Source organism: Rhinatrema bivittatum, chromosome 9 (genome assembly GCF_901001135.1).
Source record: "Rhinatrema bivittatum chromosome 9, aRhiBiv1.1, whole genome shotgun sequence".
NCBI lineage: Eukaryota > Metazoa > Chordata > Amphibia > Gymnophiona > Rhinatrematidae > Rhinatrema > Rhinatrema bivittatum.
Genome location: NC_042623.1, coordinates 33,255,232 through 33,277,997, shown reverse-complemented (window position 1 = coordinate 33,277,997; position 22,766 = coordinate 33,255,232). Strand labels below are relative to the sequence as shown.

The following is a 22,766-nucleotide window of genomic DNA, read 5'->3' as shown; positions in this document are numbered from 1 at the left end:
TCATTTGTGTGGCTGACTTTATCTTGTTTGTCCACGGAAAAATCTAAGTTGCTCACTTGTAACGGGTGTTCTCTGTAGACAAGGTAAAACAGCCACACAGTCCCTCACACCTACCTGAGAGTTGAAGCTTAGCTTGCTAATGGCACATGGCTGCCCAGGAAATTCTGTACATACTTGGAAAGACCACCTTGGTCTGTCTCAGTTCTGAGAGCGCTTTTTCTGTCTCGGCACCATCAGATGATGATATTTGTTTGCATAGCTGATTTATCCAGCTGTCTATGGGGAGCACATGTTACAGGTGAGGAACTTAGCTTTCCCTACAGTACCGCCAGCTGGGAGACCCTGGAACTGGTGTTGTAAAGTACTCTGACAGTATTCTTACAGTTGCACTAGCTGGAAGAAACTGGGCCTGGTGGATGAGATGCTAATGTACTAATCCTACAGCAGTAGCTGCTGGAGAACTTTGTACTTATTCATGCTCTCCCCAGACAGTTTGTGCTTCTGCTTCTGGCAGAGGAGCTTTTTCCTTTCCTGTCCTTTGCTTATTTTTTCCTCTTCCTCCCTTTTTCTCTTGGGACTGGGGGGAGGAAGGGAATTAAATCTGAAGTGAGAAGAAAGCCAAAAGCTGCTGTTTTTGTGGTGCTGCAGATTCTTCCGACAAGCGACAACCCAAGCTGGGATCTCTCATGAAGCAGGTGATGGGAGGGAAGGAGGAAAGCCGAGGAGGTGAGGAAAGTTTTCACAACAGGGGGGGGGGAGGGTGCAGAACAGCACCGCCCATCCAGGATGATAGACCACATGAGTTAAGAGGATGCAGAGCACCAGCCATCCAGTCTGAATGAGGAGGGAGGAGAATCAGAGTACCACCCTGATAAAATGACATGAGTTGGGAAAATGGACAGCACCACACCCATCCATGTTCACACTGCTTAAATGAGGAACACAGCACCAGTCATCCAAAGTCTATCTGTATGAGTAGGAAACGTGCAGGGCACCACCAGTCCAAGGTTCAAACTACATGAATGGGGGAATGCGGAAATCACTTAACCAGGGTCAGACTGCATGAATGGGGGGATGCGGAGCACCACTTGTCCAGGGTCAGACTGCATGAGTGGGGGGATGCGGAGTACCACCCGTCCAGGGTCAGACTGTGTGATTGGGAGGAATGCGGAGCAACACTTGTCCAGGGTCAGACTGTGTGATTGGGGGGGATGTGGAGCAATACTTGTCCAGGGTCAGACTGCATGAGTGGGGGGATGCGGAGCACCACTTGTCCAGGGTCAGACTGCATGAGTGGGGGGATGCGGAGTACCACCCGTCCAGGGTCAGACTGTGTGATTGGGAGGAATGCGGAGCAACACTTGTCCAGGGTCAGACTGCATGAGTGGGGGGATGCGGAGCACCACCCGTCCAGGGTCAGCTGCGTGATTGGGGGGGATGTGGAGCACCACTTGTCCAGGGTCAGACTGTATGAGGGGGGGGGGGGGGGATGCAGAGCACCACTTGCCCAGGGTCAGACTGCATGAGTGGGGGAATATGGAGCACCACTTGCCCAGGGTCAGACTGCATGAGTGGGAGAATGTGGAGCACTCTTGCCCAGGGTCAGACTGCATGAGTGGGGGAATGTGGAGCACCACTTGCCCAGGGTCAGACTGCATGAGTGGGAGAATGTGGAGCACCACTTGTCCAGGGTCAGACTGCATGAGTGGGGGGATGGGGAACATCATTTAACCAGGGTCAGACTGCGTGATTGGGGGGGGGGATGCAGAGCACCGCCTATCCAGGGTCAGATTGCGTGATTGGGGGGGGGGGGGATGCAGAGCACCGCCTGTCCAGGGTCAGATTGCGTGATTGGGGGGGGGGGATGCAGAGCACCGCCTGTCCAGGGTCAGACTGCGTGATTGGGGGGGGATGTGGAGCACCGCCTGTCCAGGGTCAAATTGCGTGATTGGGGGGGATGCGGAGCACCGCCTGTCCAGGGTCAGACTGCATGAGGGGGAGATGCAGAGCACAAACCCTTAAGAGTACACCTGCATGAGTGGAGAGTGTGCAGGGAACCATTCAGCCAGAGTCAGTTTGCATGAATTGGGGTGGTACTACCCCCCACTTCCAACCCCAACCACATACTTACTGCATGAGAGGTGGGGGTTGTGTAGGACACTTCCAATCTAGGGTCAGACTTGCATGAGTTAGGAGGGAGCACGGCATCTCCCATCCAAAGTCAGACTGGGATTAGAACATACTTTTCTTATTGGAATTAGAGGCAACTGCCCATCTGGATTTAGCTGCACAAGGAGGCAGACTGCAGATGCTTATGAGGGTTATAATAGAGGGGTGTGTGTGTTTTTTTTTTTTGTTTAATTTCAATTTTGAATGCAATTAGATACTTACAGTGAAGACATATTTTAGGTAATTTGGGCCTCTCTCAGCCTCATGTCCTAATGATTGTGCATTAGTGTGTACTGAGTGTTCATAAAACTGATGCAGAGAAGTAAGAACTGTTCTTTGGACACACACACACACACACACACACACACACACAAAACTACCTGCACAATGTGTCACAGGTCAGTTCCTCTCCCACTTCTGGATCCCTACCAAATGTGCACACATCCCCCCCTGTCCCCACTTCCAAACCAACATACATGGCATTGCAGCCTCCATCTCCCTCATCCTCCAGAATCCTGCCAAAGGCACACATGGTATCTTGTTCTCTGTCCCTTCGAAAGCCCTGTCAAACTCACACATGGTGTCCAAGCAGCTCTTCTCACTCCTGCCCCTCTTCCCCACTTATCATCCCAACAAACCTGGCTTCTGTCCCTTCGGAGAACTTATTTTAGCCTTTATCCTACTTTGGGACCCACCAACACGTGCACAGAACATTCTAGCTTTGGTTCCTTCTGGGATCCCTGTCAAACACATGGCATACTAATCTTCAAACCCTCCTTCCATCTCCAACTCCTTACAAGGAACCCTGACAAAAACACATTGTGTTCCAGCTTCTTTCCCCCTTGGAGACTCTTGTCAGCAGTCCAGATATCTCCACAGTGGTGGGCTGTCATCATTTTCCTCCTCCCTCTCAAATCAAATGCTATTAATTTGCATTTTCTCAGACTGTATTAAGGTTTTGTTTTCCTAGCGTATAGCCAGATGGACTCAGGACCAGTGGGTTATGTGCTCTTTTGCTAGCAGATGGGAGACTGAGTCAGATTTCAAAGCTGACATCACTCTAGATATACCCCTGCAGTAACCTCAGCTCTTCAGTATCTCTCCGTCTCCTAGCAGATGCGGACATTATCCCACACACTAAAATGGTATTAAGAATTACAGCAAAGAAGAATCAAATTTTACCTTAAAGAAGATCGAGCCCCGCTCTCCTGCGGTGAAACCTAAAGGTCCTTCCCCCAGTTGAGAATTCCTGAGGTGATTCCGATATCCCTCATGGATGTGTCTTGGTCTGGTAGCCAGTTCCCGGCGTGGACTTAGCCCCCAGAGTGGCTGAAAGGCAGCGCCCTCTTCCCTCGCAGCTGGAGACCGTCCCAGCACACGATCGGTAAGCTCCGAGACCAGGTAAGCAGAAAACCTTAAATTCAGGTCTATGAGGCTCAGATTGCTGTAACGATTCTGGTTTTTCCTTCCGGCAAGGATAAAAAAAAAAAAAAAGGGAGCATTGACAGGTTGAGCAGACCTGGTTGGGCTAGGTCCCGACCCGGTGCAGGGGTCCACATGGAGACCCTCAGGGGCGCCATCTTATGCATGGGGGGTGTCTGCGCCATCTTCCCTTCTCGACTGGCAGTACACACGGGGCAGTCCAGGCGGCTGATGCGCCTAGCTTGTGCACGTCCAATACAGACACTTGCACAACTGAGCGCACCGCGCACACTGAAGCTCATTACCTGTGAGCCTAGACATAGAGGCTATGGCACCGCGTCCAAGAAGGCCAGAAAGCACTCTTTGCACAGCCTGCCACATAAGAGCCGCGCAGCCTGAACTGGAGTCCTGCCTGTGTCAGCATTGCGAAGAAGCCCAGGAGGAACCAAAGCCTGGACCCTTACTGTCGGGGGATGGGTCTGGAACTGCTGCCGACGATAGCTCCCCGGATCTATGCATCTCCAAGATGGCTTCTCCACAAAAGGGCACCTCTGGGGTCCCTACTGCGACTTCCCCTAGGATTAACAATGACCCAGGGACCTTCTCCTGGTTATAATTTTTCCAAGGGCTGCAAGCCTTCGTTCAAGCGCAATCAGCCTCGGCTGCGTCCCGGGCACAACCCCTGCCAGAAGCACAAGATCCTCCCTGCCCTGCTTGGATGCCTCGAGACATGCCTCCCCTAACCAAGAATTTCCCTGACAGGGACCCAGACACTTCAGATGATGATGGCGACTCCCTAGAAGAAGGAGAAATCCCTCCAGGACTGGAACCATGCTTCGCTTCTTCCACAAGGATGAATTACCAGCCCTTGTTTCCCAGACTCTGAAGACTCTGGATATTCCAGGTACAGATCCTATGGCAGAACCAAAGAAGAACCCCATCCTGGTGTCCCTTCGTAAAGCCTCATGCTACTTCCCAATAATGGAAGCCATCCAGGAACTGATTGACCTGGAGTGGGATGCCCTGGAGGCCAGCTTCAAAGGGGTCGGGCCTTGGAAGCCCTATACCCTCTGGAAACAGCGACCAAGGAATGCCTGCGTTTCCCGAAAGTGGACACCATGATCTGTGCCATCTCAAAGCGAACAACCATTCCTGTTGAGGGAGGGGCTGCATTGAAGGATACTCAGGGTAGATGATTGGAATCCATTCTTAAGCAGGCCTTCGACGCAAAAGCAGTGCAGATTGCTTCCTGCTGTGCACTGGTGGCATGTTCCTGCTTGCTCCTCTTGAGAGAGGCAAATAACTCCGGAACATATACTGGTAAGATGATGGAGCCTGCAGCAGCCTTCCTGACGGACGCAAGCTCAGATCTGGTGCGAACCTCAGCTAGAGGCATAGCCTCTGTAGTGGCAGCCAGAAGACAACTATGGCTACGGAATTGGTCTGCTGACGTGACCTCTAAAGCGAATCTCACAAGAATGCCCTTTCAAAGATTTCTCTTGTTTGGAAGCAAATTGAAGAAGTTAGCCAGCAAATGGGGCGAATCCCCAGTGCCTCTGCTACCGGAAGACAGGAGTAAAAGATCTCAGCGCCCCTCCCCCAGAAGAACCAAGGGCAGAGGCTCGCAATGCTTTAGACCCTAGAGGAACTCGCAGTTCCAGACACCTTGTCCCTCCGGAAGGTCCCAACACTTTGGAACCAACAGACCAAGAGAGGAACAGGCCCGGGGGGCAGGCTCCAGCAGTGCTCCCCAATGAGAATGAGCCGACCCATCCACAGGAAGAGGAAATAGGGGGTCGACTTGCCCTCTTCTACCAAAGATGGGTCGAGATCACGTCGGACAAATGGGTATTAAACATCATTCGAGAAGGTTACTTGTTGGAGTTCCGCAGCATCCCTCGAGACAAATTTATGATGTCACCCTGCCATTCCCACACCAAGAGACTGGCAGTGGAAGCCACTCTGACAAGACTACTCAGTCTGAAGGCAATAACGCCGGTTCCCACGCCCCAACAAAATACGGAACGCTATTCCATCTATTTTGTCGTCTCCAAAAAGGAAGGAAGGATCATTCCGACCCATCTTGGATCTCAAGAAGGTCAACAGTCATCTGCGGATACTACATTTCCGCATGGAGACTCTTTGCTCTGTCATAATGGCAGTACAGCCAGAAGAGTTTCTAACCTCTCTGGACCTCTCCGAAGCCTACCTTCACATTCCAGTCCATCAAGATCACCAGCGTTTTCTACGCTTTGTGATACTGGGTCACCATTACCAGTTCCGAACGCTACCTTTCGGTCTAGCAACCGCCCCCAGGGCATTCTCCAAAATTATGGTGGGTATGGCAGCAACACTGAGGAAGGAAGGGATCTTGGTACACCCTTACCTGGACCGACTGGCTGATCAGGGCAAAGTCTTCGGAAGAGAGCAGGCAGGTGACCAGAAGAGCCTACTGCAGGAACTTGGTTGGGTCATGAACACGAGCAAGAGCAGTCTGCAGCCCTCTCAATCTCTAGAGTACCTGGGGGCCCATTTTGACACCAAACAGAATAGTCTTCCTCCCACCCCCGAGGAGAAGGAAACTACTGGAACAATTACGACGATTGATGACCAATGCATGCCTCATGGCATCAACCCTGGAGGTCGTCCCGTGGGCAAGGGCCCACATGTTACCACTCCAGCGCTCCTTACTGTCACAATGGAACCCACTGTCCCAGGACTACTCAATTCACATCCAACTACCAGCAGAGGTACGTTCTCAGCTTCAGTGGTGGCTACAGGAAGACCACCTAAGCAGAGGAGTAAGCCTATCCCCACCAAACTGGATCTTGCTCATCATGGATGCGAGCCTGTGAGGGTAGGGAGCCCACTGTCAGGAACTGACGGCCTAGGGACAATGGAACAAGGAAGAGGCGGAATGGAACAAAAACCGCCTGGAAGCTCGAGCAGTCAGACTAGCATGTCTGCAATTCAGCCACAGACTCCGAAGCAAAGCGATTTGAATAATGTTGGACAACGCTACAATAGTTGCTTACATCAACCGCCAGGGAGGAACCAGGAGCCAGATAGTCTATCTCTGGAGATAGACTATCTCATGGCATGGGTGGAGATAATCCTACAAGGGATCTCAGCCTCCCACATTGCAGGAAAAGACAACGTCTCAGCAGACTTCCTCAGCAGAGAGAGGCCTGGACCCAGGGGAATGGACGCTGTTGACCACAGCCTTCCAACTGATAGTAAACCACTGGGGTCGTCTCCCAGCCATGGATCTACTGGCCACCTATCTCAGTGCCCAAGCCCCCAGGTTCTTCAGCCACAGACGAGAGCCATACTCCCAAGGGATCGACGCTCTCGTCCAGACTTGGCCAGAGGAAGACTTACTGTACGCCTTCCCCCCATTGGCCACTACTGGTCATCCGCAAGATAGAACATCACAGGGAACTAGTTGTACTAGTGGCCCTGGATTTGCCAAGACGCCCATGGTGCACAGACATGTAAAGACTCCTTGCGGAGAACCCTCTGTGCTTACTTCCAAACAGGGACCTTCTCCGGCAGGGCCTGATTCTTCACGAAAATCCATCTCTATTCTCTCTTACGGTCTGACCCTTGAGAGGACTTGCCTAAAGAAGCGCAGTTACTTGAAGGCCGTGATTGACACCCTACTCCGCGCATCCACGTTTTCAACATCCCTGTCATACGGATCTGGAGAGTATTCAAAGCCTGGTGCGAGGACCGCGGGATACTCCTGCGGATGGCCAAGATCCCCATGATTCTGGAGTTCCTATAGGATGATATGAAGGAGGTGTTGTCACTCAACTCCCTCAAGGTCCAAGTAGCCGCACTGTCCTGCTTCAGAGCCGAAGTGGACGGTATCCGGCTATCAACTCATCCAGATTTGTCCCGTTTCCTAAAAGGGTTAAACAACTCCAGCCACCCCTAAAATGGCCGGTGCTCCTATGGAATCTCAATCTAGTATTAGACTTCCTAGCAGGGGCTTCAGATCAACGCGTGGTCTGTCACTACGCCTCTTAACATTTAAGACTGTATTCCTGGGGGCAATATGTACATCTCGTCACATCTCCAAACTGCAGGCACTATCCTGTCGGGAACCGTTCCTTAGGTTCACTCCTGGAACCATACAGCTGCGCACCGTCCCCTCCTTCCTACTGAAAGTGGTCTCCTAGTTTCATTTGAACTAGGCCATCTCCGGATGAACATAAGGACTCGGAAGACTCCCGCCTTCTTCGTCATCTAAATATCAGCAGACTCCTGGTGCGATACCTGGAAAGATCAGAACCGGTGCGCAAAACAGGTCGCTTGTTCGTTCTTCACAGCAGGAAGAAGCAAGAAGTGGCCTCGCGGGTGACCATAGCCCGCTGAATCAAAGAAGTAATCAAGGCTGCCTACATAGAGGCAGGAAAGCCCTTACCACTACAGGTTAAGGTTCGTTCTACGAGGGCCCAGGCAGTTTTTTGGGCAGAAACCAAGCTTCTGTCGGACGGCGACGTGGTCCTCCCTACACACCTTCAGGTTCTACCGCCTGGATGTTCAGGCCCGAGAAGACACAGCCTTCACGAGGGCAGTACTAAGTGAGCCACGGGCAGCCTCCCACCCTGTCCAGGAGTAGCTTTTGTACATCCCACTGGTCCTGAGTCCATCTGACTACACACTAGGAAATGGAGAAATTACTTACCTGATAATTTCGTTTTCCTTAGTGTAGACAGATGGACTCAGCATCGTGTCCACGGCTGCCCCAGAGGAGCAGGATCTCAGAAAACGAACCTCGAGACTAAGCAAATACAGGTAATGTGCTGCCTACCCCTTGTTCAAGACACCCACAGTTTGTCCAGTGTCAGCGTGAATTGGTTGAGTGCAGAGTAGTTAAATCACAAGCGGACTGTGATACATTACAGGAGGACCTTACAAGATTGGAAGATTGGGCATCCAAATGGCAGATGAAATTTAATGTGGACAAGTGCAAGGTGTTGCATATAGGGAAAAATAACCCTTGCTGTAGTTACACGATGTTAGGTTCCGTATTAGGAGCTACCACCCAGGAAAAGGATCTAGGCATCATAGTGGATAATACTTTAAAATCGTCGGCTCAGTGTGCTGCAGCTGTCAAAAAAGAAAACAGAATGTTAGGAATTATTAGGAAGGGAATGGTTAATAAAACGGAAAATGTCATAATGCCTCTATTTCGCTCCATGGTGAGACCGCACCTTGAATACTGTGTACAATTCTGGTTGCCGCATCTCAAAAAAGATATAGTTGCGATGGAGAAGGTACAGAGAAGGGCAACCAAAATGATAAAGGGGATGGAACAGCTCCCCTATGAGGAAAGGCTGAAGAGGTTGGGGCTGTTCAGCTTGGAGAAGAGATGGCTGAGGTGGTATATGATAGAGGTCTTTAAGATCATGAGAGGTCTTGAACGAGTAGATGTGACTCGGTTATTTACACTTTCTAATAATAGAAGGACTAGGGAGCAAATTATTTTTCACTCAATGCACAATAAAGCTCTGGAATTTGTTGCCAGAGGATGTGGTTAGTGCAGTTAGTCTAGCTGGGTTCAAAAAAGGTTTGGATAAGTTCTTGGAGGAGAGAAGTCCATTAACAGCTATTAATCAAGTTTACTTAGGGAATAGCCACTGCTATTAATTGCATCAGTAGCATGGGATCTTCTTAGTGTTTGGGTAATTGCCAAGTTCTTGTGGCCTGGTTTGGCCTCTGGAGACAGGATGCTGGGCTTGATGGACCCTTGGTCTGAGCCAGCATGGCCAATTTCTTATGTTCTTATGCACTGGCGGTCTCCAGTTTTGAAATCAGTTGAACCAGTTCAATCAAGTTTTAATCAAGTTTAACCAAGTTATTTAAGCAAAGATATATCCACAATGGCTTTTCGAAGAGCATACTGAAGAGCTGAGATTACTGCAGGGGTATATCTAGAGTGACGTCTGCTTTGAAATCTGACTCTGTCTCTCATCTGCTAGCAGAAGAGCACATAACCCACTGGTCCTGTGTCCATCTGTGTACACTAAGGAAAACAAAATTATCAGGTAAGTAATTTCTCCATTATTTTGGACCATATATTGTAGTAATTTGACTCTGCTGATAGCATGAGTAGTGCTGTTCTCTCTGTGTAAGGTGGTGGCTCTTTATTGCCCTCTGGAGGGAAGGCAGTTCTTGGCCTTGAGACATCAACGCTCCAGGACTGGCAGCTGGTTGTGGTTTGTGGGGATTCTGACAGACCTAAGTGTATGCTTGATGCCCAGTGTAGCACCCTCTTTGGGTACTTACTATATAGCTAAGCACTTCATTCTGTGCTGTGAGCACACACTGGCACCCATGTTCTCCAGGAGATCCAAACCTCTGGCCAGGCAAAGGATCCATGCTGGTAGCATGCTATCTTGCAAATATTGCTTGATCAGTGCCTAATGCTGCACAGCATATTTAGCTTTGCTGGCATGAAAATGTAATGGGACAACCAGTGCCCTCTGGCTCACAGAAAGCTGGGCTCTCCTCCTCCTCTTTGTGAGAGAGTCCCTGAGATGCATACTATATTCTTACACCCCTCATTCTCCACTACCCCGCACTTGGTTCATGGAGCAGTAGCTTTGAGACTCTTTTCTGTCCTGTCCCCTCCCAGTACTAGGTCACAGAGCTAGGGTCATCACTCTGTCCAACACTAAATCCCCATCGGTGAAGGGCCGCGAGACAACACGAGGTACGGTACTGCAGCACGTCTGCTTGCTCTTAACCCCACTGAGTGCGCTTCCGCGAATGCTAACCATGAGCATCCTAATACTTACAATAACAGGAATCTTAACAATAATACACTTGGCGAAATGTGATTCTGGGATTCCATTGACTCCTACCTCTCACGTTAACTCTCTAGCCCACCACTAACTCTGATGCCTCCTTCACGTTAACAATGTTCCTTGTCAGGTTCTGAGTTTATGGTTTCCTGCAGCAGCTACCACCTCTTGATTTTTGCTCCTTCCCCTCCCACCCCTGTTTCTTCTGTTCTCTGGAGCTTTTCGGTAAGTAATATTCATAAAGCAGAGACATGGTCTAAGGTGAATTCCTTAGAATGAAAATGTAATTGATTCATTTACTGGTTTTGAGATCAGTCTGCATCATGGGATGTTCTCCCAACGTTTGTCCTTCAACCTTTGCCCTATTCATCTTGGTTCATAACAGCCATATGACAAGTCTTCTGATAGGCAGCAGTAAGTAAGTGTCTGTAGACATCCTGCAGGATGGTTTTGGCAAGTCAGTCTAGCCAGCAAAATATCTGGACTTTGAAGAGAGGAGAAGAGGATGAGGCAATAGAACAGACAATGATGATTCTGATGAGAGAGGGATGGAACTCGAATGGAGGACAGCATTAATGAAGGGAGGGGAAAAAGATGGAGATATGGTGATGGAATGCCTTACATGGAGTGTAAGACAGTGGAAAGGACATTATCTCCTGACTTAGTGTCGTATATAGTGTTTATAGTGATTGAGAGGGACCAATACTGCCTCTTGTGTGCAGTGTATAATGAGGTCCAGCACATTCACTAAATATAATGATGGGGTGAGTGAAGGGGGTCCAATTCCTAAGTGTCTCCTCTCCCCCAACCCCCAAAAGTACCCCCCCCCCTCCTTTTGTGGTGCCTTCCGTGCCTCTGCTTTGATTACCCTGCTTCTTTCCTCACAGGTAAGTGGGGAAGCATGCGTGGTGGTGGCGGCGGCAGCCGCATGAATTCCTGTGCACTGAATATGGAAATTGGAAGCCGCCTGGCAGGGAAGGAACTCCTAACTCCCCCACATAATGGGGGCCATTCAGAAGTCAACTTTCTGCGCCAGCAGAGGGCATCACTCTATATCATTGGAGATAAATCACAGCTCAAGGTAAAGGCAAGAGGATATACTTTTTTCTTTCATTGCCTACCAGCTTGCATCCCTTTGCCTTCCCCCAACTCCTTCTCATCCAGCCTGTGCTCTTCTTCCATCCCAGACTCCTCCCACTGGTTCTCCTCTGCCTTGCTTTTCCTCCTTCCAACCTGTTGACCGCCACCTTTCCCAAAGTGCTGCTGCCAGCTGCCCCCACTCCTACTTCAGCTACCTCTTCCTCCCCAACCCCTCTTCCCATGTGCCCCTTCTTAACCTTCTACCCACTTCCTACTCCACACAGTTTTTTCTTTGACTCCCTTTACTTGACTGTTGTCCCGTGCTGCCCAGTAACTATAGGATGACTGTAGCTTGTTTGACTTACTGAGACCACACAGTGGCTGTACCATGTGTATTTCCTCAAGGCCCATTTTCTCTCTCTCTCCCCTCTGGGGCTGATCTTTCTTCCCCTCAAGGCTATGTGTGTGGTGTTAGTCTCTTTCTCTCTCTCTCTTTGAGATATGGGTGGGTGGGACTGTAGTGTGTTGTAGGTATCTGTCTGGGATTGTGCACAGTGGCTGTAGTGTGACTAGCATATATTTCTTCCTAGAGCTGTCTGTGTCGCTCGCTTTCCCTGCTGTTTCTCATGGAGACTATAGTGTGCATGTATCTCCTCAGAGCTCTGCAAAGTGATTGTATAATTGTAGCAGTCCTGCTCTTGCTTTTCCCCTCTCAGGGTGTGAAGCAGGACCCTCTCCAGCTCTGGGAAGTGGTTCCTATTGAGGTATTTGACGTGCGGCAAGTGAAGGCTAGCTTTAAAAAACTTATGAAGGCGTGTGTTCCTAGCTGTCTTTCAACAGACCCCAACATGGCCTACCTGCGCTCCCTGGAGGAGTCAGAGTGGCTCTCTCAGGTGAGTCGTGTGTATCTCCTTGATATGTAAGCTGCCTGTACTTTGGGATAACTCTGTGTGCCTTGTACAGCTCTCAGCATTGGGACAGCTCAGGTTCTCATGTAAAATCCTCAGCCCATAAGCTGTTTCTGCTTTGAGATAGCTCACTCTGTCTTGTATGTTGCCGCTCTCACTGCATTGGGATAGCTCAGTGTCTCATGTATGTCCTTGGCAGATAAGCTGTGACTGCTTTGTGATATAACTCTGTGTACCTCTGTTGGAATATTAAGGCGCCTTCGCTCTTCTCTGTCTCAAAGTTTTAAGGCTTCACTTTGTTCCCTCTTGACTGTCTGTACTTGGCTAGTTAATCCTCGGTTTTTCACAGTTGCACAAGATCCTGCAGATCTCTGTTCTGGTGGTGGAGTTATTGGACACTGGCTCCTCTGTGTTGGTGAGCCTGGAGGATGGCTGGGACATCACCACCCAGGTTAGTGACAACAGTATGCCTGACTCTCCCCTTCAGCTGTCTGACCCGCAGCGCCCTTGCCCTCCTCACTGTTGGCCATCTTCTTGCAGGTGGTGTCCCTTGTGCAGCTGCTGTCGGACCCCTACTACCGGACGATGGAAGGTTTCCGGCTCTTGGTGGAGAAAGAGTGGCTTTCCTTTGGGCACCGCTTTAGCCATCGTGGGGCCCAAACGCTGAGCAGCCAGAGCAGTGGCCTTACCCCAGTCTTCCTGCAGTTCCTGGACTGTGTACATCAGGTGAGTGCCCTGGGGGGGAAGAGTTGTCTTGCCACCCAGTGTTGGACCTGATGAGAGATGACTGTTCAAGCTAAACCCCAATCGAAAGAAGAACGTTTGCAGTCAATGTTAAGGGTGCAGGATTATGACAAGAACATTAACAACTAGGCTAAAGGACGGTCACAATCTGCCCTGGTGGGGTTATTATAGTGCTTGTTCCATCCCCCAATGCTCTGTGTCTTGGGGGGCGGATGGGGGCAAGGTTTAATATGCTCCTGGTCCTTCCTTACCCTTTCTCTCAGGGACTAAGGAAGAGGTGCTTAATGTGACTCCCAGCCATTTTTACTCTTGATCCCTGTGTATCGGGTGGCGCAGGTGCGACTTGTACTGCAACAGGAACCCACCCGGTGTGCTCTGAGATGGCTTATTCTGATTTATTGAAAGTGTTTAAGTAACTCTCTTGTAGGCAGACTACTTAATTGTTACTCATGACCTCTTTTAACGGTGAGGTCTGCTGTGACACTTGCCAGGAAGTCTTCTGCCTTGAGTCTCAGAGTTGAAGAAAGGTAGGCATGCATGGAAAAGTAACCCCCCTTCTGTCTCATTGCAGATTCATCTGCAGTTTCCCATGGAGTTTGAGTTCAGCCAGTACTACCTGAAGTTCCTGGCCTATCACTACGTCTCCAATCGTTTTCGCACTTTCCTGCTGGACTCGGACTATGAAAGGATAGAGCTGGGTATGATTAGTGTAGAAATGGGGCAGTCCCAGGGGAGGGAGGATATGCAGGAAATGGGAGGGAGAGGCTGTCTTGTGGTTGAGAGTTGGCAGAGTGGTTTACCAGGAATGAAGTTGCCTTGGGCTTGAGAGTTGGCATACATATTCACTGGAATGAGGTGGTCTGGAGTTCAGCATATAGTCTAGGAAGGAGGTTTGTTTGTGAGTTCCTGTTGATTTCTGTACCTCTGGCTTGCTGTGTGAGACTCCTGTGCACACAGGTGCTGACTCCATGCTGTTTCTCTGTGCAGGTATCCTGTATGAAGAGAAAGGTGAGCGCAAGACCCAGCAGGTGTACAAGTCCATCTGGGATTATATTGAGCGGCTAAACAAGAAAACTCCCGTCTTCTTTAACTATATGTATGCTCCTGAGGATGGTGAGGTGAGAGCCACTATATGGATCAGATCTGGCACTGCGCTGAGCTTTCAAGCTCAGCGCAATGATAATGTCTTTGAATGAACAAACAGGAGATGCTGCCATTTGACCTGTTGGAGAAGTGTTTAGTAACTAAGCTTGAAATGAGGCTGGGCCTTTGGACCCTGGTGTATATTGAGCACTGGAAATACAGCAGGGCACTCTGTTCTAAGACACTCTGTACTCAACAAACTTTTTATGTTACTTTCTCTTTATCAGCTTCTAGAGCCCTGCATGCCTGTAGTTGTACTTAGCAGCTCTGGTACAATTATTTTTTTGAACATGCAGCAGAAAGTTGGTGTGTGCCAGTTTCTGGACCCTGTGGATGTTGGATCACATTCATTCCATGCTAGGGACTTGCTAGGCATATAACTGTTCCCTGTTCGTACCCGGATCAGTCCAGACTGTGGGTTATGCCTCCCTTCCAGAAGATGGAGACAGAGAAAAACTTGAAGGGCCCTGTGTCCTCCTCCCGTTTATTTGCTCTGAAGAAGAGGGGATAGTGATATTACCAGAGGGACTGACTGTGTCTGCAAACTGGTACATGCCAGCCTTGTTAAAATTATTTTCTCCATCAGAGATTTACCATAGAACAATGTAAAACCTGCTGCCAGCCTCCCCAAAGGTCACAAATACCTGTCAGGGTCCCAAAGAATAGATTCAATCCTTCTTGCTTATAACCAGTGGCTTTCCCAAGTCTATATGGCTAATAATGATTCCCTGTATGTACCCAGATCAGTCCAGACCATGGGTTGAGCCTCCTGTCCAGCAGATGGAGACAGACCAAAACTGAAAGGGTATCCTATATCAGGACAGAGCCTACCCTGTAGCCCTTCAGTATTTGTCTGTCTCCAGCAGGTGGAACAGCTCACCCTGTGGTTCCCTGTTAACTTCTGCTTGTCCCTTCTGGGCGTTTTTTCCTTCTATGTGTCGATCGTGTTTGGATCAAGCAAGTATTTGAGTTATTGTTTAAAAAAAAAAAAAGTGTGAACTCTGTGGATCCTTCACAGGAGACAGTCCCTGTCTTCTCACTCTTGCGGGGGCTAGGGGTTCTTGGCCCCTTGTTTTATATAGCCTAGGCTCCCTTTTCCCGGTGGTCTTTGGCTGCAGGGGTGAAAATTGGTGGTGCAAGTCACTCCCCTCTGTTCAGCTCTCTCTCTCCCTCTCTTCTGTACTGCTCTCCCTTCATTGGGATCCATGGTTTTGTAGCTGCTGACAGGGACCATTTAAAAAAAAAAACAAAAAAAAAACCGAAGACTAAATAAATGGGGATTTTACCCAAGAGGAGTCCCTGACAGGATTAATAGAAGGCTCCTGCCTTCCCTACTTACTTTTGCAGTTTAAGAGAGTTAATTGGGAGCGTGCACAGTTCATTCTGTGCCTCCGCTCCTTCAGCACCGGCAGCTCAGCTTATTTTATTGCTGCCCCTCCCCCACCTGGCAGCCATGCCACAATATCAGATGTGTTTAGCCTGTGGGGATTCCTCTGTCAGGCTTTCGCGGGAGGGGCTCTGTTCACACTGCCTACCGAATTGGGGGGGGGGGGGGGGGGGAAGGTACCTCCGAGGTCCCGATGCCCTCCAGGACCCTGACCAAGCTGCCAAAACATTTTTCCCCGCCATTCCCAGGCTGTCAAACCGCAGGAACGGCTGACATTTTGGGTTTTTCTCCGGTTTTTTTATCGGAGCTCCCTGAAGCCCCGACCCAATTTTTTTCGGTGCCCCCCCCCCTCGATTTGAGCCCCGCACACTCTCCTCTCCCGGACCCTGACACCCCCCCCCCCCCCCCCCGGGGGGCGTTAGGACCCGTTTTACCACTGATTTTGTGCTTTTGCTGCACAAATCCTATTTAGCAAGTTTCAGGAAGAAGCGCGCCCCCTCCCCCCCGCCCCTCCGGCCAAGGTTCCTCGTCTCTCTCTCCCTCTCTTCCCTGCGGCTCCTGACGTGCATGGGGCGACCCGGGTCCGCGTCGTTCAGGGGGCCCCTCCCCCCGTCTCCCCCACTGGCTCCTGCGGCTCCCCCACCTGCCCAGGATCCAGACCAGGACCCAGATTCGGCTGATGCTCCCCCCCTCCCCCCCACCCGAGGGGGATGACCCCCGGGTTCTCCGTCTCTTCGGCAAGGAGGAATTGAAGCCTCTTCCCCTTCGTCTCCCAGGAATTGGGGATTGACTGTCCCTCAGTGGACGAGTTCTCAGCAGCGATGCCAGCTTCCTCGGACCTGGTCCTGGTGGGGCTCAGGGCCCTGCCGTGCTATTTTCCCTTCCATCCCATGCACAAATTAATGCTTCTCAGGGAATGGCAGGCCCCCAAGGTGGGAGGCTCGGGACCTGGACTGTTAAAAAAAAAAAAAAAAAAAAAAAAAAAAAAAATATATATATATATATATATATATATATATATATATATATATATATATATATATTGCTTCAGAGACTTGTTATATTATATTATATATTATGTTATACTTTTTTTACTGTAATTGTTAACTATGTTATGATGCCTCAAAACTTCCATGATAAAATTGTCCACTTTGTAAACCGTTATGATGGCTGGAGAGCCCCTGGCGGGAGAGATCGCTTCTGGCGGGGGGAGGGAAGGGATTCAAGAGCGGTTCGTCTGGCGCTGAAGCGCTTTCTGCCTCTAGTCCAAGGCCAAGCAATCCGAATCCTCTCCGACGCAACGACAGTGGCATACATCAACCGTCAGGGAGGGACAAGGAGTCTCCATGTCACTCAGGAGACGAACAAGCTAATGCCGTGGGCGGAACTCCATTTGTCCAATCTGGCGGCGTCTCACATTGCAGGTGTAGACAATGTTCAAGCGGATTTCTTACGTCGCCAGCACTTAGATCCAGGGGAGAGAGAGCTGTCCCAGGAGGCAGGGTCACTCCTCTTCACGCGATGGGGACTCCCCATCTCGATCTGATGGCCACTCAAAAGAATGCAAAGGCTCCGAGCTTCTTCAGTCGCAGAAGAACAAGGTGCAGAGGGCATCAATGCCTTAGTCCTCCCATGGCCATGGGACCTCCTGCTCTATGTCTTTCTACCTTGGCCCTTAGTGGGAAAGGTGCTCCGAAGAATAGAGAGTCACCAGGGGCCCATGATCCTGGTAGCTGCAGAATGGCCTCGACGGCCGTAGTTTGCAGACTTGGTCAACCTAGAGGTAGATGGCCCGCTTCGACTGGGACATCAGCTGAACCTTCTCCGACAGGGCCCAGTATTTTTTGACCAGGTAGATCGCTTCTGACTAGCGGCCTGGCTTTTGAGCGGTGCTGGCTGAGAAGACAAGGGTACCCAGAGGCTGTTATCTCCACTCTTCTCAAGGCTAGGAAGTCTTCCACCTCCATGTCCTATGTCCGGGTCTGGAAAGTTTTGGAGTCTTGGTGCCAGTTCACACAACTTTCTCCACGTCATGCGACAATACCCCAGATCTTATCTTTCTTGCAGCGAGGTCTGGAGATGGGATTAGCCTACAATTGCCTCAGAGTACAGGTGGCAGCCCTTGGTGCCCTCCATCATCAGGATGGAACTACTCTTTCATCGAACCCTAACATAGTCCTGTCCTTAAAAGGAGTAAAGCATGTGAAGCCACCGATACGCAATTTAGGCCCTTCGTGGAGCTTGAATTTGGTCCTTCGAATTCTAGACGGTCCACCGGTTGAACCTCTGAAGAGAGCTACCCTCAAGGACTTCACTCTCAGGACAGTATTCCTGGTGTCTTATCTGTTCTGCTCGCAGAATTTGGGAGACCAGAGTCCCTGTGCCACTTGAGCCTGACACACAGCCCCCCAACCATATAGACTGGCATCGGTTGTGACCACTATCCAACTCGGAACCTCCAAGGCCATGCCACGGCTCAAATTGTCCTGACACAGCCAACAATTCAGACTCGATATGGCGCTTTTCGTAAAAGGCAGCAGTAGGTGAAATTGCGCTGATACTGGATCCTACCTGGACAGCAAAGCCGACTGAATTGGCTGCATATGAGCGATTGCCCAAGGGACCAATTCCAAGGTGGAAGCCATAGACCCAAGGACCTGCAGATAATCCCAGATCCTGGGAACTGCACTCTTAGCAAACTGCCGATCTGACTCTGGCTCTTGACAATCTGCTCTTTGATAAGAAAAACTCTCCTGAGCCCAGTGTCAAAACGCGCTCCCAGAAATTCCAGAATTTGAGACGTTATTACCTGGTTCTTGTGCAAATTCACAACCCAGCCCAAGAACCATAAGTGCTGCAACACTACCGCTGCTGCCCAGTGACAGAGGTCCTCTGACTTTGCGCAGATCAACCAGTCCAAATACGGATGAACCAGGACGCCCTCCTGCCGAAGAACTGTCACTACGACCATCACTTTGTAAAGGTCTTTGGCACCATTGCTAACCCAAAAGGTAGGTCGCAAAACTGAAAATGATCTCAGAGGATTATGATCCTGAGAAACCTTTGATGGTCTGGGCGAATTGGGATGTTGGAGATATGCCTCGGTCAAATCTAGAGAAGCCAAATACTCCCCTTTGCGCTCTGCAGCGATCACCGACCTAAACGTTTCCATCCAAAAACTAGGTACTTTGAGTGGCAGATTCACCTTCTTTAAATCCAGAATTGGATGAAAAGTGTCGTCCTCCTTTGGGACTACCAAATAAATGGAATACTTTCCTGTTCCCCGTTCTTCAACCGATACTGGAACGATAGCCCCCCAACAGAAGTAGACGATTGACAATTTCTCGAACGACCCGCCTTTTCTGTTCATAAGTGCAAGGGGACCTTACGAATAAATCTTTTAACTGCTGAGCAAATTCTAAAGCACTTTAGGACCTGCTGATTCTGCTTTATCTTGGCCCACTCCTCGAGAGAGGATGTTAACCGATCTCCGATTCTCGGAATGGAGGAGTGAGCCAGCCTCGTTTCATTGGGTGGACTTGGACCTGGAGGCTCCCTGACTGGAACCATTTTTGACCGGTCTACGACCTCGAAAGGATTGACTCCAAGACTGCTGCCTCCCGGCACCTTGTCTGTGACCTCTTCCTGAAGAACAAGTCTGCCAGGGATGCCGGTTGGACCGGAAACGAGCCCGTGTTGAAGAGAAACCTCTGCCAATCTTTGGCTTGTCTTCTGTCAGCTTTTATACATCTCATTTGTCCTGAGTCCATCTGGCTACATGCTAGGAAATGGAGAAATTACTTAACTGATAATTTCACTTTCCTTAGTGTAGACAGATGGACTCGGCATCCGGCCCACATATGCCCAAGAACAGTGCCAAAGATTCACCCGTGGAGTGGATATCTATTCCAAGAGATTATGGGAAAGCCATCAACCAATCCCTAGGTCAGGGCATCTATATTCTTACTGGGGTTCAGTGTTTGGTTGAGTACAGTTACAGTTATTCATTTTAAATCCTATTTTAATCCTATTTTAAATCGTTTTTTTCAATAATATGTCCACAGTGGCTTTTGAAGAGAATACTGAAGGGTTGAGGTCACTGCAGGGGTGTATCTAGGCCGATGTTAGCATTGAAATCTGACTCCATCTCCATCTGCTGGCATTGGAGCATAACCCATTATTGGTCCTGAGTCCATCTGTCAACACTAAGGAAATTAAAATTATCAGGTAAGTAATTTCTCCATTCACCATGGTGATACAAATAGGAGATATTCTGTCATTCTTACAGAAGAGTCTCGACAAGATCTTGGCCTTGAATTCTTTAAAGATACAGGTTGCAACAATTTTTTGTATTAAGGGAAAAGTTTAATGGGACATCTATATTGTTCTCACAAGGAGGTGTCACGCTTTTCGACAAGGAGTTAAACACCTTAATCCTACATTGTGGTCTATGATAAGGTTATGAAATTTGAATTTGGTAGTAAGTGCATTAGCGAGCCCTTCTTATGAGCCATTAGAATAAGCAATTCGGAAGGACTTGACATTTAAAACTGCATCAATTACCTCAGCAAGATGCATTTTGAAATTCCAGTTTTTGGTTTGCAAGGCTCCCTTTTTAAGGTTTAATAAGGATTTTGTAATGCTGAGACCTATTACATAAGATAGCTTCAGTGTTCCATTTAAATCAGTGCATAACATATATATTTAGCATGTTTTATATTCTGCAGTCTCTACAACAAGATAGATGCTGAGAACAGTATTATAGACACAAAACAGTAATAAAAACATTAAAACAATGCATATTTTGATGACTGCAGGGGCCTACAATATTTTAAGTTCTTAGATGTCAGGAAATGTGTAAGAATATTTAAAGATGACAAGTGAATTTCTTATTTCTGATAGATTGTGTTAAGTGGTGCACATAAAGGGGAGATGGCCTCAAAGGCAACCATCTCAAGATGAATTAAGAAAGCCATAGTGTTGGCATATTTGCTACAGGGGCTGGCACAGCCATAGATATCGAAGGACATCGAGCCGATGCCTAAGCGAGTCCGGGTACTGGAAACAACACGCCCTACTGTACCCGCAGAACCAAGGCGCTCTCCACTGGGCTCGGTGTTAGAGACTGTGCCACCACGCTGATAAGAACATAAGAAATTGCCATGCTGGGTCAGACCAAGGGTCCATCAAGCCCAGCACCCTGTTTCCAACAGAGGCCAAACCAGGCCACAAGAACCTGGCAATTATCCAAACACTAAGAAGATCCCATGCTACTGATGCAATTAATAGCAGTGGCTATTCCCTAAGTAAACTTGATTAATAGCCATTAATGGACTTCTCCTCCAAGAACTTATCCAAACCTTTTTTGAACCCAGCTACACTAACTGCACTAACCACATCCTCTGGCAACAAATTCCAGAGCTTTATTGTGCGTTGAGTGAAAAAGAATTTTCTCCGATTAGTCTTAAATGCGCTACTTGCTAACTTCATAGAATGCCCCCTACTCATTCAAGACCTCTCATGATCTTAAAGACCTCTATCATATCCCTCCTCAGCCGTCTCTTCTCCAAGCTGAACAGCCCTAACCTCTTCAGCCTTTCCTCATAGGGGAGTTGTTCCATCCCCTTTATCATTTTGGTTGCCCTTCTCTGTACCTTCTCCATCGCAACTATATCTTTTTTGAGATGCAGCGACCAGAATTGTACACAGATTCAAGGTGCAGTCTCACCATGGAGCGATTATAGAGGCATTATGACATTTTCCGTTTTATTAATAACCATTCCCTTCCTAATAATTCCTAACATTCTGTTTGCTTTTTTGAACTGCTGCAGCACACTGAGCCGACGATTTAAAGTATTATCCACTATGATGCCTAGATCTTTTTCCTGGCTGGTAGCTCCTAATATGGAACCTAACATCGTGTAACTACAGCAAGGGTTATTTATCCCTATATGCAACACCTTACACTTGTCCACATTAAATTTCATCTGCCATTTGGATGCCAAATCTTCCAGTCTTGCAAGGTCCTCCTGTAATGTATCACAGTCCGCAAATTTGATAACCTCACTCGTCGTATTCTTTTCCAGATCATTTATATATATATATATATATATATATATATATATATATATATATTTAAATTCTTTTATATACCGAAGTATAGCCGAAAGCCTTCACCCCGGTTTACATTGTAACAATTCATACATGTAACAGCGATTAAACTTGAAAGTAAGTACATAGAAATGTGAGAACAACTCAGAGAGTAACAATTTAGAAGTATACAATTTACATATAATATTACATTTACAACTTAATTATGAGAAATAAGTTTATTACAGAGGTATTGAAGTTCAAAATGAGTAGTGAGGTTATTCGAATCAGTCAGTGAATGATTGTCTAAACAACCATGTTTTTAATTCTTTTTTGAAGGATTTGGAATCACTGATGGAGCTTAGGTGATTTGGAATAGAGTTCCATTCTATGGGTCCTGCTATTGAGAAGGCTCTATTTCTAGTAGTGGATAATTTTGCAGATGACAGTGGGGGAATTACTAGTTGTAATTTTTCAGAGGACCTTGAGGAACGTGGAGATTTGAGAATTGCGATCATATTGTTTAGAGATGAGTCTTTGTAGATTTCATTATGTAGTAAAGTTAAAGTCTTGTATTTAATCCTTTGTGAGATTGGTAGCCAGTGAAGGTTTTTTAATGTAGGAGAGATATGATCAAACTTCCTTTTGCCAGAGAGAATTCGTGCAGCTGCATTCTGCAGTAATTGCAGTGGTCTTAGCGTGGATTGCGGAAGCCCTAGAAAGATTGCGTTGCAATAATCTAGACTCGAGAAAATAAGGGATTGTAGAATCGTTCTGAAGTCATTCGGGTAAAGAAGGGGTTTGAGGTGTTTTAGAATTTGTAGTTTGTAAAAACCTTCTTTCGTTTTTATGGCTATACAGTTTTTAAAGCTTATATATTGATAGATATATATATATAAGATATATATATATATATAAGATATATATATATAAGATCAAATAAAAGAGCCTTCTCCACAGCCGGCCCGAACCATTGGAACTCTCTCCCTTCAGACCTTAGGCTCGAAC

The 22,766-nt window shown here is 48.3% G+C and overlaps 1 protein-coding gene across 1 annotated transcript in view; it reads left to right on the top strand.

Moving 5' to 3' along the window:
• Positions 1 to 22,766, top strand: part of SBF1 (SET binding factor 1) — a 342,170-nt gene that overhangs the window by 276,323 nt on the left and 43,081 nt on the right. Inside the window, exons 29-35 of the mRNA XM_029615648.1 lie at positions 649 to 726; positions 11,294 to 11,487; positions 12,203 to 12,379; positions 12,744 to 12,845; positions 12,935 to 13,120; positions 13,710 to 13,836; positions 14,126 to 14,256. Coding sequence (XP_029471508.1) covers positions 649 to 726; positions 11,294 to 11,487; positions 12,203 to 12,379; positions 12,744 to 12,845; positions 12,935 to 13,120; positions 13,710 to 13,836; positions 14,126 to 14,256 — 995 coding nt within the window. The remainder of the gene's footprint in view (positions 1 to 648; positions 727 to 11,293; positions 11,488 to 12,202; positions 12,380 to 12,743; positions 12,846 to 12,934; positions 13,121 to 13,709; positions 13,837 to 14,125; positions 14,257 to 22,766) is intronic.